This window comes from Trichechus manatus, unplaced genomic scaffold, assembly GCF_000243295.1.
Source record: "Trichechus manatus latirostris isolate Lorelei unplaced genomic scaffold, TriManLat1.0 scaffold00140, whole genome shotgun sequence".
NCBI lineage: Eukaryota > Metazoa > Chordata > Mammalia > Sirenia > Trichechidae > Trichechus > Trichechus manatus.
In genome coordinates this window covers 2,192,163-2,205,410 of record NW_004444076.1, presented here as the reverse complement: position 1 = coordinate 2,205,410, position 13,248 = coordinate 2,192,163, and the positions used below count along the sequence as shown (strand labels likewise).

Below are 13,248 nucleotides of genomic sequence, written 5' to 3'. Positions count from 1 at the left end.
ACAATATGTGTACTACTGTTTCATGAGAAACTATTTGTTCTGTAAGCCTTCACCTGAAGTACAATAAAAAAATAAGTAAATAAATAAATAAATTGTTATAGCCATGCAACACAATGCTCTGTAGAAAACAAAAGTCATGTTGCTGAAGTACATTAATGATATGGACAAAGGGTCACTGCAGATTTTAAAAGTAGGTTCCAAAAGAATATGTATTATATGGTCACAGTCTTGCAAAGAAAAATATATATATACATGGAGGAGGGATATATACATACATCTATCTATCTATCTATCCAAGTAGGGAGATTATGGATGATTTTTATTTTCTCCCATATTTTTCAAGTTTTCTTTCAATAGATATATTTTACTTTTGTAATCACAAAAAAACTGTGACAAAATAAGAAAGGCATTCAACCCTTCGTGTCCTTTTTCCATGATTGGTGCTCTGATTTCCATTATAATGTATGGCTTTTTTATTAAAAAAAGGCAAGAAGCAACCTTGTTGTATAGCATCAATGACAGTACCATATCTGCTTTGACTACTGCCATTAATCCATCAGTTCTATCAAGTAACATATAAATACTAGACAGTAATCATTGCAATTTAATCTTTAAATAAGGTCATAATTCCAGATGTATTCTTGCCTTAATATTTCTCTTCAGTTACATGGAATTTATGCTAATATTGACTTTTTTTTTCCTTTCAGGTAAACAATTATAGTTTAGAAGAAGTAACACATGAAGAGGCAGTAGCAATATTGAAGAACACGTCAGATGTAGTTTATCTAAAAGTTGGCAAACCCACCACAATTTATATGACTGATCCTTATGGTCCACCTGATATTACTCACTGTAAGTACCACACTCAGTGGTATCTTCTAACAGCATGCCTGGTTTGCAAAATGAGAATTCTACAAAGGAGTTGACTAAGCCCTCTGCTGGCACCTTCACCCTTGTTTAGCCTCAGGAAGTACTTCAGAAGGCATATCCCCTACTTCACTCTCTGGTTGCCTTATCAGACGCTTACCTATGTTTTGGAGGTAGGACAACCTGATAAGCTGGAGGATCCACACCATGGAAAGGCTTATGGTATATGTTGGGGACAGTGTGATTATAGTAGTGTTAGGGTAACACAATTTTAAAAGCTATTTCTCAGATTCCTAAAGCATGATAGCTCTCATGTCATAAGATCCTCTCGTCCTCATTCGTATCTGTATAATAGCAGAGTAGAAAAGAGAGGCTGATAAATTAGACCAGAGATAGCTCTAAGCCTCTTCCCGAGGAACTGGATCTTGTGCTTGACTGGTGAAACTGTTATCCTCAATCTCCTCATCATAACCCTTACCTGTACCTGAATTTGTTATTTTGGTAGAGAAGCCAGAGAAAATCCTCACTCTCGTAGTAGAGGATAGTAGAGGTGGGTTGGGGATGAAGGCCTCTAAGCCAACAACTAATTATAATACACTGTGCTGGGTTACTCAGGAAGTTCATTGCTGTATATGCCCATGTCTTCTCTTTTTAATAGGTCACCAAAAACTTTATCTAAGGTTCTGTCTTTGGGGACTAGATGTAGAAGCAATTCTTTTTCTTGATTTAATTTAAGGAACAGCTTTGTCCGTATCAGTAAGCTTGCTGATTCTGAAATTTTGAGAGTCCATTTACAGGACTGCAAACTCAGAGTGTGCTTCAGGACCTGCCGTTAGTTGATGCCGTGTTCTCAAGCAAGTTGTGCAGCCTCTCTCGGATTCAGATATTCCTCTCGAGAGAAATTGAAGGGTGGAATAATTTCATTACCTGTCCATTAAGTTAGCTATTTCTTCTTAAATGACAATTCTAAACCTATTCCAACCCCCCTAAAAAATATCTCTTTTTCAAGTAGTCTACAAGCTGAAATCAGCCTTACCTTAGGATGTAAAAGAGTTTTAACTTTCAGAGTTCTTCAAACTTGATTAATTTGTAAAAATCAGCCTTGAGACTCTGTGAGTCACTTCATGAAGGGGATAAAAGGTCAATGTCCAAAAAGAGAAAAGAGGGGAAAAAAACTTCTAATTAATTCAACAAATATGTATTGAATAACTTCAGTAGGTGTGTGCTAGACACCTTGTAAGGTAATATGTGGGTTGCAAAGAAGCTACGATAATGACCTTTAAGGAGCTTGGTTGAAAGGCTAATTCAAATACATAAATAGCAGTAATATGTGGCAGAATAAGAGAGGTATATGCTATGTGAGAGGTAAAATAAATGCCCTTTGGGGACTCAAGGGGAGGAGATATCATTGGTATTTAGAAGGTAGAAAAATCTTTATGCAAAGATAGCGTTTGAAGAGTATCTTGAAGAATGGGTGAGATTTCAACATTAGAGAAAGGAAAGAGTAGGAGACATGAATTCTAGGCAGTTAGTATAGTGGAACAAAGAAACGGGTAGAAAAACAAAGGCTTTGTTTGAGGACCATAGCAAATATGTCTTGGAGATATTAGATCGATTTTGTAAAGGAAGCTTTCATACTATATTCAATACAGTAGTGGCAATGGAGAGAATTTAAGCAAGAGAGCTACGTGACCAGAGCGGGTTTCAGGAGGGTTTAATTCATCTCAGTGTATAAAATGAATTGTGGGGGTGGGGGCAGGAGACAGTTCAGAGTGTTTTCAGTGGCTCAAAAGGGAGATGATGAGAGTCTGAATTAGGGTGGAGGAAAGGAAAAGAAAGGCCAGAGTTCTTGGTCTGGAGAGATCCCTCTGGGAATATAGCATATTTAGGGAGAAAGTCTTACAGAAGAATTTGCTCCTAGGAGCTTTTGATGATTGGATATTGATCATGTGAAAAGAACGTGAGCTCTGCAATTAGAAAGTTAACATTTTTATTTCAATAGAAAATTAATCATCATTCGGAAAATGTGGAGGCTGAATCTCTCCTCCAATTCTTTCCTTCACCTAATTATACTAACTGGGGTTACAGATATAACTGTTATTGCGTCCTTCCTATCCTAAAAGTCACCATGTGCTTGTACATATTAAATATAAATTAACAGCAATTCCCCTCACTTGGAGGACATCAAATCCTTGACATGTAGCAAAACTGTTCTGTTTTTAACACATCCTCTGAACTATAGCATAATACATTGAGTCATCCACATAACAGGTTTTTTTTTTTTTTTTTTTTACCCTTTAGCTTATTCTCCACCAATGGAAAATCATCTACTCTCTGGCAACAATGGCACTTTAGAATACAAAACCTCCCTGCCACCCATCTCTCCAGGAAGGTACTCGCCAATTCCAAAGCACATGCTTGTTGAAGACGACTATACCAGGTCAGATATGCTTGTTGGTTAGTTGAGTTTTGTGATCAATACCTAGAAGAAAACACATTTGCCTAATGTACTGCTTTGAGAACCAACTAAAGCTTCTGAGAGTCGTTCAAACCTATTGTAGTCCTACTCCGGTAGAAAGCTGGAAATAGTTGTAAAAATGTGTCATAGTCCTCCATTTAGGAAACAAAGTCAGAAAGTCTTGGTGGAACAATAATAATATACACTTATCCATCACTTTGGAATTTGTTAAGACTTTCCATATATGACCCATTTGAGCTTTACAGCAATGCTGTAAGATAGATATTATTACTGGAGAAGAGAAGATAGTGCTGAGGTTCAAAAAGAAGGAAGTGGCATAGCAAATATCACACACCTGGTTAGTTGAAGAGCCTGGACTCAAACCTTGGTCTTTGGACTATAAATTCCGTGTTCTTGCCAATGGTCACCCACATTTCAATGGAATTTGGAGTTCAATCAACCCTGCCTCTGGTGCAATAACTGTAGATAGTAAAAAGGGAAGGGGTAAAGGAAACTCCATATGGTTTGAATTTAATGTATCCTGGTAATCCCAAAGGGGAACAGGGCAGGATTCTAGGCCAGAGCACAGAAAGCCAGTGCTAATCCTGTAATATGAAGCCAAATTTAGCCAGCACACCTCTGAAAAAGTTAGGTCTACAGTTCACAGAGAGGACCAGTAAGCTTACTTAACTGCTTATCTGTAAACATTCTATAAATATTGGTTGATGAATAAATTAATTAAATAATTAATAAGAAATGTATTTTTTTCTTTTTAAATATTTTTTTTTCCAAAGTAATCTATGTTTTTTGAGGCTGGTAAAATAATGCAAAGATGTTCAAGAAACAAAAATCTCCTGCAGACTCCCTTCAGAACAATCCATCTTGACTGCAATATGGCAACCTGGCATGAGCCTTTCATACCTTCTCCATGCTCATACAAACACATGCAAACCCATATACTCAGACATAGGTGGGGCTTGACATTGTTTTACAAAATAAGTTCAGACTTTGCAAAATTAAGTTCAGACTTTGCAAATTACTCTGAAATTGCTTTCCTCAATGAATGATGCAATTACCAAAAATGAGGTTCCATATAAATATGTGCACTTTATTTATGCATATGTTTATGTGCAAAAATACTAGTCAGGGACTGTTTTGGTTTTACATCCTGCCTGTCTAATGAAGCCATTTGTCAGCCTGTAAAAAAGTAAGGGAGATATCCTGCCATTTAACTTTCCTCACTGGTACACGGGCATGCTTTGGCCTGTTCATTCCTTTGGTATTTCTTTTTAAATGATTAAGCAGTTTCTATTTATTTTGGAATTTCAGGTTTGCTGAAGTAGCTCGTTACATCTTTAGCCAGGAATGGAATGTTTAGATGCTGCAAATTGGCATCTGTGGTATAAATCAAATAGAAACTTCTTCTTATGCTGAAGTTTGATCTCTATGCTGTTAATCAAATCAATCTTTGCTGCGGCAAAGATAATCCTCGTGGCTCTGTAAAGAATTGTGTAAATATAGGGCAGCTTCATCCACCAGAGCAATGATCTATTTGCTCTCATCTTATCACTAATATTTGATACAATTTTAATTTGAAAATGTCATTTTATCGTACTAGGCCTCATGATGAATTAGCGTTCATTAAACCTCCTCTATAATCCAGGCCCTTTGCTTGCTATATTACATACACTATCCATTTAATCCTCCAGAAATAGAGAGAAGGGCTTTCATCCTCATTTCAGAGTTGTAGGAATTGAAGTTCAAAGAGATGAAGGAACTTGTTTATGGTCACACAGCTTTTAAGCAGAAAAGCTGGGTGCCCTGCCAGATGTAAAATCCTGGCTAGGAAGAAGTATTTTAATTTTCTCCTTATTTTTTAATGAAAACCAAGTAACATAAAACTGTACTCATCTTAGAAATATGTGGGTAGAAAGAGACCAAGTGTTTCAGTGAGCTCTAGAGACAAATAGACCCGGGTTTAAGGCCTCCCTCTACCATGGTGTGTCCCTGGGAGAATAATTAACCTCTGCAAGCATCCATTTCCTCATCCATACAATGAGAATAGTAATCGTATCTATCTAAAGACAAACAGAAAAAAACAAAAAAGGACAATATAATTTTCCACAAAGTCCAGTTCATTCATTTTTTTTAATCCTGAGATTGTAGCATTAAACTAATCTTTCTTTTGTGAAAGAATGGTGGTAGTCCATGATAATTATTTATTTTGTTATGTCTTTATACAAACATAAAGTTGGCAACTTTATATCAGTCTTCATTTTTAATGTTTCTATTTTTACCAGTAAAATATAAAAATCTCAGGACTGCTAACAGAAACAAATAAAGTAAGAGTAAGTTCTGTTAAGGAGTCATGTGTAGCCCCAGCAGAGTTCCCTAGTTCCACAGGCGGTACATAATAAATGCTTGTAAATGAATTTGAGTTTTATGAGAAGACCACAGGATCAAAGAAGTGTTAAAGACGAAATAACATGAGTTTGAACTTGAAAAGTAATCCAGCACTGGCCAGAGAGTCAAAAGATCAGAAAAGGCATTTATGATAAGGAGATAGCAGGTGCTGAGTTATAGAGAAGTGTGAAATAGAATAAAATGAAAGCAAATATTACAGTTTGAAATATAAGACTCATAAAGGAAAATCTTACCTACCTTGAAATTCCTATGCTTCCTCTCAAATGCAGCCTAGCTGTAAGATTAAAACATAGACTAGTAAAAAGAACAAGACTACTACCATGCACTATTAACACTAAGTACTTTAATACATATTATTGCTCCTATATTATTTATAAGATTCTTATTCCTGATTTTTGCAGATAATACAAGGGCTCAAAGAGGTTAAGTGATTGCCTCATATCATACAACAAATAGCAGAATCAAGATTTGAATTCAGGGCCATCTGTCTGCAAAGTCCCCATCCCTACCTTACCCCCATCTCCCCATCTCATGCTGTCTCTTTCCATGGAGAAATAATTGGATAAAGAGGACTGGACTTGTATCAGGAGTCTGGCTTCTAGTCCTAGTCCTGCCACGTACTACCTAGATGACCATAATCAAGTCATTTAATTTCTATGTATCTTGATTTTCTTGGGATAAAGTGTTGTATAATTTCCACAAGTAATTGTGAGGTTTTAATGTGGTAATATGTGTGAAAGTTAATTTGTCATCTTTAACCCATTGCCGTTGAGTCCATTCCAACTCGTAGTGATCTCGTGTTAGAGAGTAGAACTGCTCCATAAGGTTTTCTTGGCTGTAATCTTTAGTTTCTTTCTTTTTTTTTTTAATTATGTTTAGATGAAGGTTTACAGAACAAATTCGTTTATCATTAAACAATTAATAATCCTATTGTTTTGTGACATTAGTTGCCAACCCCACGACGTGCAACGTTCTCCCCTTCTCAACCTTGGATTTCCCATTTCCATTCATCCAGCTTTCCTGTCCCCTCCTGCCTTCTCATCCTTGCCCCTGGGCTGGTGTGCCCATTTAGTCTTGTATACATTATTGAGCTATGTGTATTATTGTTTGTATTATGGGCCTGTCTAATCTTTGGACAAAGGGTGAAGCACAGGTGTGACTTCAGCACTGAGCTAAAAGGGTGTCCAGGGGCCATGCTCTAGGGGTTTTTCCAGTCTCTGTCAAACCAGTAATTCTGGTCTTTTTTTGTGAGTTTGAATTTTGTTCTACATTTTTCTCCAGCTCTGTCTGGGACCCTCTATTGTGATCCTTGTCAGAGCAGTCAGTAGTGGTAGCTGGGTACCATCTAGCTGTGCTGGACTGCCTGGTAGAGACTGTGGTAGTTGTGGTCCATTAGTCCTTTGGACTAATCTTTCCCTTGTGTCTTTGATTTTTTTCACTCTTCTTTGTTCCTGACGGGGTCTTGGCTGTAATCTTTATGGAAGCAGATCACCATCCTTTCTTTCAAGGTGTCCCTGGGTGGGTTCAGTCAAGTACAAACCATTTGTACCACCCAGGGACCTCTTTAGAGAGCTATATAAACTTATGATTATCCTAAGGTTTTACAGTAGCTTATATATGAGGCCTACTTTTTATTTTCCTAATAGAGTTAACCAAGGAAATGAATCTCTAATGATGGAACTTGGAATAATCAGGAAACTTTTTGTGGATTGGGAACCATCTGTAAAATCACATCATGCTTTTTGTTCCATCTGTTCATAGTGTCTTGCTAAATCTGTTGTGAAAAGTATTTCTCTTGTTTTCCTGATTTATATTCACTTTTGTTATGGAAATATAGTAAGAATTTTTAAAGCACTTTTGATTAGAAGAATACTACAATGACTTAACTGGATTTTTTGTTTTAATCTCTTACTATCTAAGGAAATGTACACCTGGGTAAACTTGGATTTTTTTTTTTTTCATTGATCAAGAGAAAAGGAGCACAAATAAAAAGCCTTTGGATAAAAATGTCTTAGTAGAAAGTCTGTTGCATCCCCTATGAATCAGTATTCATTGTAAGGTAGATATCTGGGTTTTGATTTTTGGAAAACAAAGTTATTACAGTGATGCTGAGATGGTTTTGGGATCAAAGAATTATAGACTCTCAGAACTGTAAGGGCCAAAAATGAATATGTGATCTAATCTTCCTCCATTTTATGGGTCAGGAACATAAGACCAAGAATGATTTGTTGTCTTTTTCTAAGTCCCATAACTTGTAAGTGGTAGGGTGATATTTAGAACCCATGTCTTTGAACTTCCAGACTAGCACTCTTTCTATTTTGCAAAGCTGTTGTTCACTTTTTCTTGAATGGAGTGAGAAGTTAATAATTAGGAGAAGCTACAATCAGTCAAGGATCACCCGTGAGGAGAGTGTCCACTTTGTGCATTACCTACAACTAGGAATTCCATGTCTTTTGGGCAAAGTCTCTGGTCACCCAGAAGAGCTAACAACACACATCTTCACCATCTGGCTAAATATTCTCAGAAAACATATCAGTACTAAAATGAAACCAAAAAAGTTGGCATTGCAAACTAAAACTGCTCCTTCCAGATGTGGGGACTTAATTTCCCAAGTTATGAATGTGATAAATATGATTATGAAAGCCAGAGACTTAAATGGTGGTTGTAAGAGGCATATTTCCCAGTGTTAGAAACCAAGCTCACCTAGCCCTGAACTTAGTAGACCCCAGGTGTCTTTCTGACTGGCTGTATGTAATGCTCCCTCACATAGATTGGTTGATCAAAAAAGAAAAAGCTAAATAAAGTCTGAAGAAAGATTTCTTATTCCTGGAAATTTCAAAGGACAACCCTAAATTATGGACCCTGATATTTGCCAGTTTGACTCCCTTATTTACTAAATATATGTATGATCCTATCAATCTGGAGTCTGACTGAGTCAGGAATAAATTTAGCATGTTCAAAGAACATGAAGTTCAACTTGGCTGGAAAGAGGAGAGCTAATGGGAGCATGGAAAGAATTAGTTTAGAGAAGGAAGCAGGAGTCAGGCGATGAAGAAATTTGTAGGCAATAGTAAAGAAGTATAGTTTAATTTTAAGTGTGTTGAAAATCCATTAAAGAGTATTAACCAGGAATATGACACGATCAAATTTATGTTTAAACAAAAACACACTGGCTACTGTGTAGAGTGTAGATTGATGAGGGGTAAGAGTAGGAGTAGAGGAACTAATGAAGAAAAAAAGGAAGAAATGATGGCTGCTGGGATTGGATAAAAGAATAGCAGTAGAAGAAAAGAGAAGTAGAGGAATCTGGGCTCTATTTTAGAGCTAGACTCAACAGCCAAAGTCCTTATACGAGAAGCAGGCCTGCTTTAGTTGGACTATCTTACTGCTGACCATTTTTACTCTTTTTATCGCCCATGGGGTAATCTGTCAGGATCAACATAAGAGTGTTTTCCACTGTTATTGATTCCATGCCATCTTGGTCTTTAACTTTATAGATCAGAACTGGTTATAGGCTATGGTACTGGTACAACGACGGACATATAGACCAATGGAACAGAATCGAGAACCTGGGTGTAAATCCATCCACTCAAGGTCACCTGATCTTCGACAAAGGCCCGAAGTCCATTAAACAGGGAAAAGACCGTCTTTTTAACAAACGATGCTGGCAAAACTGGATATCCATCTGTAAAAAGAAATGAAACAGGACCCATACCTCACACCATACACAAAAACTCATACAAAATGGATCGAGGACCTAAACATAAAATTAAAAACTATAAAGACCATAGAATTAAAGATAGGGTCAACGCTAGGGACCCTAATACACAGCATAAATAGCATACAAACTATAATGATACAAAAGCAGCAGAAGATAAGCTAGATAACCGAGATCTTCTAAAAATTAAACACTTAAATGCTCATCAAAAGACTTCACCGAAAGAGTAAAAAGAGAAGGTATAAACTGGGGGAAAAAAAACTGGCTATGACAAATCTGACAAAAGTCTAACCTCTAAATCTATTGGAAAATTCAACACCTCTACAACAAAAAGACAAATAATCTAATTAAAAAATGGGCAAAGGATATGAACAGATACTTCATCAAAGAAGACATTCAGGCAGCTAACAGACAGATGAGGAAATGCTCATGGTTATTAGCCATTAGAGAAATGAAAATCAAAACTACAATGAGATACCATCTCACCCAAAATTACTGGCACCAATCAAAAAAACAGAAAATAGCAAGTGTTGGAGAGGCTGTAGGGAGATTGGAACTCTTATGCACTGCTGGCAGAAATGTAAAATGATACAACCATTTTGGAAAATGATATGGTGCTTCCTTAAAAAGCTAGACATAGAAATACCATATGATCCAGCAATCCCACTCCTAGGAATATATCCTAGAGAAATAAGAGCCATCACACAAATAGACGTGCACACCAATGTTCACTGCAGCGTTATTCACAATAGCAAAAAGATGGAAACAACCTAAATGCCCATCAAGAGATGAACAGATAAACTGTGGTACATACAGACAATGGAGTACTATGCAACGATAAAGAACAATGATGAATCTGTGAAACATCTCACAGCATGGATAAATCTGGAGGTCATTATGCTGAGTGAAATAAGTCAATCACAAAAGGACAAATACTGTATGAGACCACTATTGTAAAAACTCATGAAAAGATTTATAGAAAAAAAAAACTGGTTATAGGCTAAACCACTGCTTTTCAAATGTTTCTGTCCACATGCCTTTAGGCCTTGGAAAATGAACTTGTTCTTTTTGTGGTCTAGAGTAGAATATGAAGCTTTCTGCACAAGTATGAAACACATACACACAAAAAATCTTGTGTTTTATCGTAAAAGTTTGGCAAATATCCTTATTTGCTTTAATGTAAAAATATTGCCAATTACTTACAAATTAAACTATTTTTATCCAAAACCTTAAAGTGAAATTGACACACCAGAAAGGTGTTTTAGGAATACACATAGCCCTAGAAAATTCCACAAACGCCAGGGTGGATATATGTACTCAAGTTTGAGAAGCACTGAGCTAAATTGCTCAAATTTACCAGTTATGAATTTTGTTTTATAGAAGCATCCTCTTAATAATGGATTAAGGTTTATGGTCTCTGTAGGAAGATTCTCTCAAAGGATCAGATAACACTTTCCATCAGAGTAGTACAGGCATGCTCTGGCCTCTCTTCCTTTTAACTTACATTTAATGACTTGAAGCCGTTTCTGGATAAACTGGAAGCTGCCATCCTTCTTCCCCCACAGGAAGTAAACCTCTTACATGCCTTCAAGCGAGCTTAGTGGAAAACAACTGGGAGGAATGTTAGCAGGCGATTGTCCCTGCTTTAGAATTATGTTGAGTATAGCGGAGTGATTAGGTGTCTGAGTCCTGGGCTGGAATAAGTTATATAACCACCCTTTGCCTTAAAAAAAAAAAGTTGCCGCCGAGTCAATTCCGACTCATAACGACCCTATACAACAGAGTAGAACTGCCCCGGGGCGTTTCCAAGGAGCAGCTGGTGGATTCGAACTGCCAACTTTTTGGTTAGCAGCCAAGCTCTCCTCATTTATAAAATAAGCAAAGCAATACTTTGTACCTCATAGGTTCATCACGGCAATAAATGGAACTAAGAAATGCAAAGTACTTGGAAAAAAGTAAGTACTCAGTAAATGTTAGCTATCGTTAATACTATTTCAGACAAGAATTTAAGAGGAACTGTTCCACAAATAAAATCACTTTTTGGTAAACATTCTCCAATTATTTATAGAAGTGTAACCGACAACGTTATACAGCTGCTCAAATGTTGTTCTAATCTATGTGTACATTTTTCTACTTATTTGTCTTGCAGAGCACATTAGATCATTTTATTACAGAAAGTATATAGCCTGAGTGCTTTATTGAGGATCTTTACTTTTATGACTACAGCTGAAAACTGAAAATTTAATATAGGATTCAGTGGAACCAAATATGCTGTAAATCAATCCATCAGGCTGACCTCTGTGGCTGAATGCAATAGTCTTCTGAATAATTTGTTGATTTTAACCCTGTTTTTATTCACAGTTAATTCTCAATAACTAATAGCATGTAGATTTTCCCTTTAAAAAAAAATCTGTAAAACATGGCACCAGATGCCCCACAGCCTTTGTAAAATTTGTTATAACACTTAACCAAATCAAAAATTTGTGAGCAAATATCCCTTAGTTGTATGTTTTGCTCTATGCTGCGTGTCTGATTTCTCTGTTACAGAGCCTGGTAGCATAATGTCTCTTTTGAAGCAAAATGTAATAATAGGAAGGGGGTATGAGGCAAGACTGGTAGGACAGATGCAGGATAGACCGTTAAATGAAAGCGTCAGGGGAGTTTTTCCTTTAATGATGGTGACTCTACATAACCATTTAAGTTTACTTACATAAACCATGAGGCATGATTGACAGAGCGACAGTGTTAGAAGCAGGAAGAGTGGGTGTGTTAATGGGGAAGTTGACAACTCTTAATTAAGGGGAATATCCAAGTGTGCATTGAAAAACATGTTAAGTTTCTGTTTTGTGTCAAGGAAGTAAATTTAATATTAGCAAAATGGAAACAGTAATGGGAATTTTAAGACCGTCTTATACAGAAATTTATCATTTCCTTTGTCCCTCATGAATTTCCTGGACATAAATATTTACCACTAAGCCCTGTAATTTTACGGAAGATGCTATTTGAACGTCTATAGTTGTTTTTATAAATGTAAAATTCAAATAGTTATTTACTGAATGCTGCATTACATTTTTATACAATGAGTTCATCCTTGGCCTTTTGGGTTGGCTGATGCAAAGAAAGATTAATGATGGGTGCTAGAGAATTTTGGAGGGACCATTGTAGAAGCCATCAACCCTTAGTTGACCCCTGTCTCCTTACATTGCATATCAAGTGCTGTCAACACAATGTGCAGCTTATTTCTGGCCCTTATCTGTGTGGCATTCAAGCAGGGTGTGTGCTATTACTCAAGAAAAGTAGATGTGGTCTCTTCCTATAGGAGTTTACTTTCACATGTGTATGTCAGTAAAGTAATAATAGATACAAGATAGCTTCTTCCTAGATGTCCGCATATGGATGAGCACTATGAAAATTATCTATTACAGCATGGTAATCCTAGAGTGACTTCCTAGCATCTCCCATATCATTAGTGGCTATGGGTAGGTTTACTATATTAATATTAATGTTTTTCCTGACAAAGTTTAGGATATAATCATCGCATTCCAAAGAGTTATAAACTTCTGAATTTCATAAGTTTTGGGTTGCATCATTCACTTTTTTGTTTCTAGCTGGTTTCATCTGTGTAGATGGTGGAGCAAATCTGGGTAAAAAACATTTCAAAAATACTGCATCCATACATTTTTACCAGACATTCTTTATTATCATTTTTTTCTCTGTATCCATTTTCTTGCTCCTTTTATTGCCTAAATTTCAATCTATCTTATATCTGTTTAGTTTTTTA

General features: G+C 36.5%; 1 protein-coding gene across 9 annotated transcripts in view; it reads left to right on the top strand.

Moving 5' to 3' along the window:
- DLG2 (discs large MAGUK scaffold protein 2) overlaps nucleotides 1–13,248 on the top strand; it is a 2,186,317-nt gene that overhangs the window by 1,666,751 nt on the left and 506,318 nt on the right. For all 9 annotated transcript variants that reach the window (XM_004385499.2, XM_004385504.2, XM_004385503.1 and 6 more), the window contains 2 exons: nucleotides 708–852; nucleotides 3,169–3,307. In XM_004385499.2, the coding sequence (XP_004385556.1) occupies nucleotides 708–852; nucleotides 3,169–3,307 (284 nt within the window). The remainder of the gene's footprint in view (nucleotides 1–707; nucleotides 853–3,168; nucleotides 3,308–13,248) is intronic.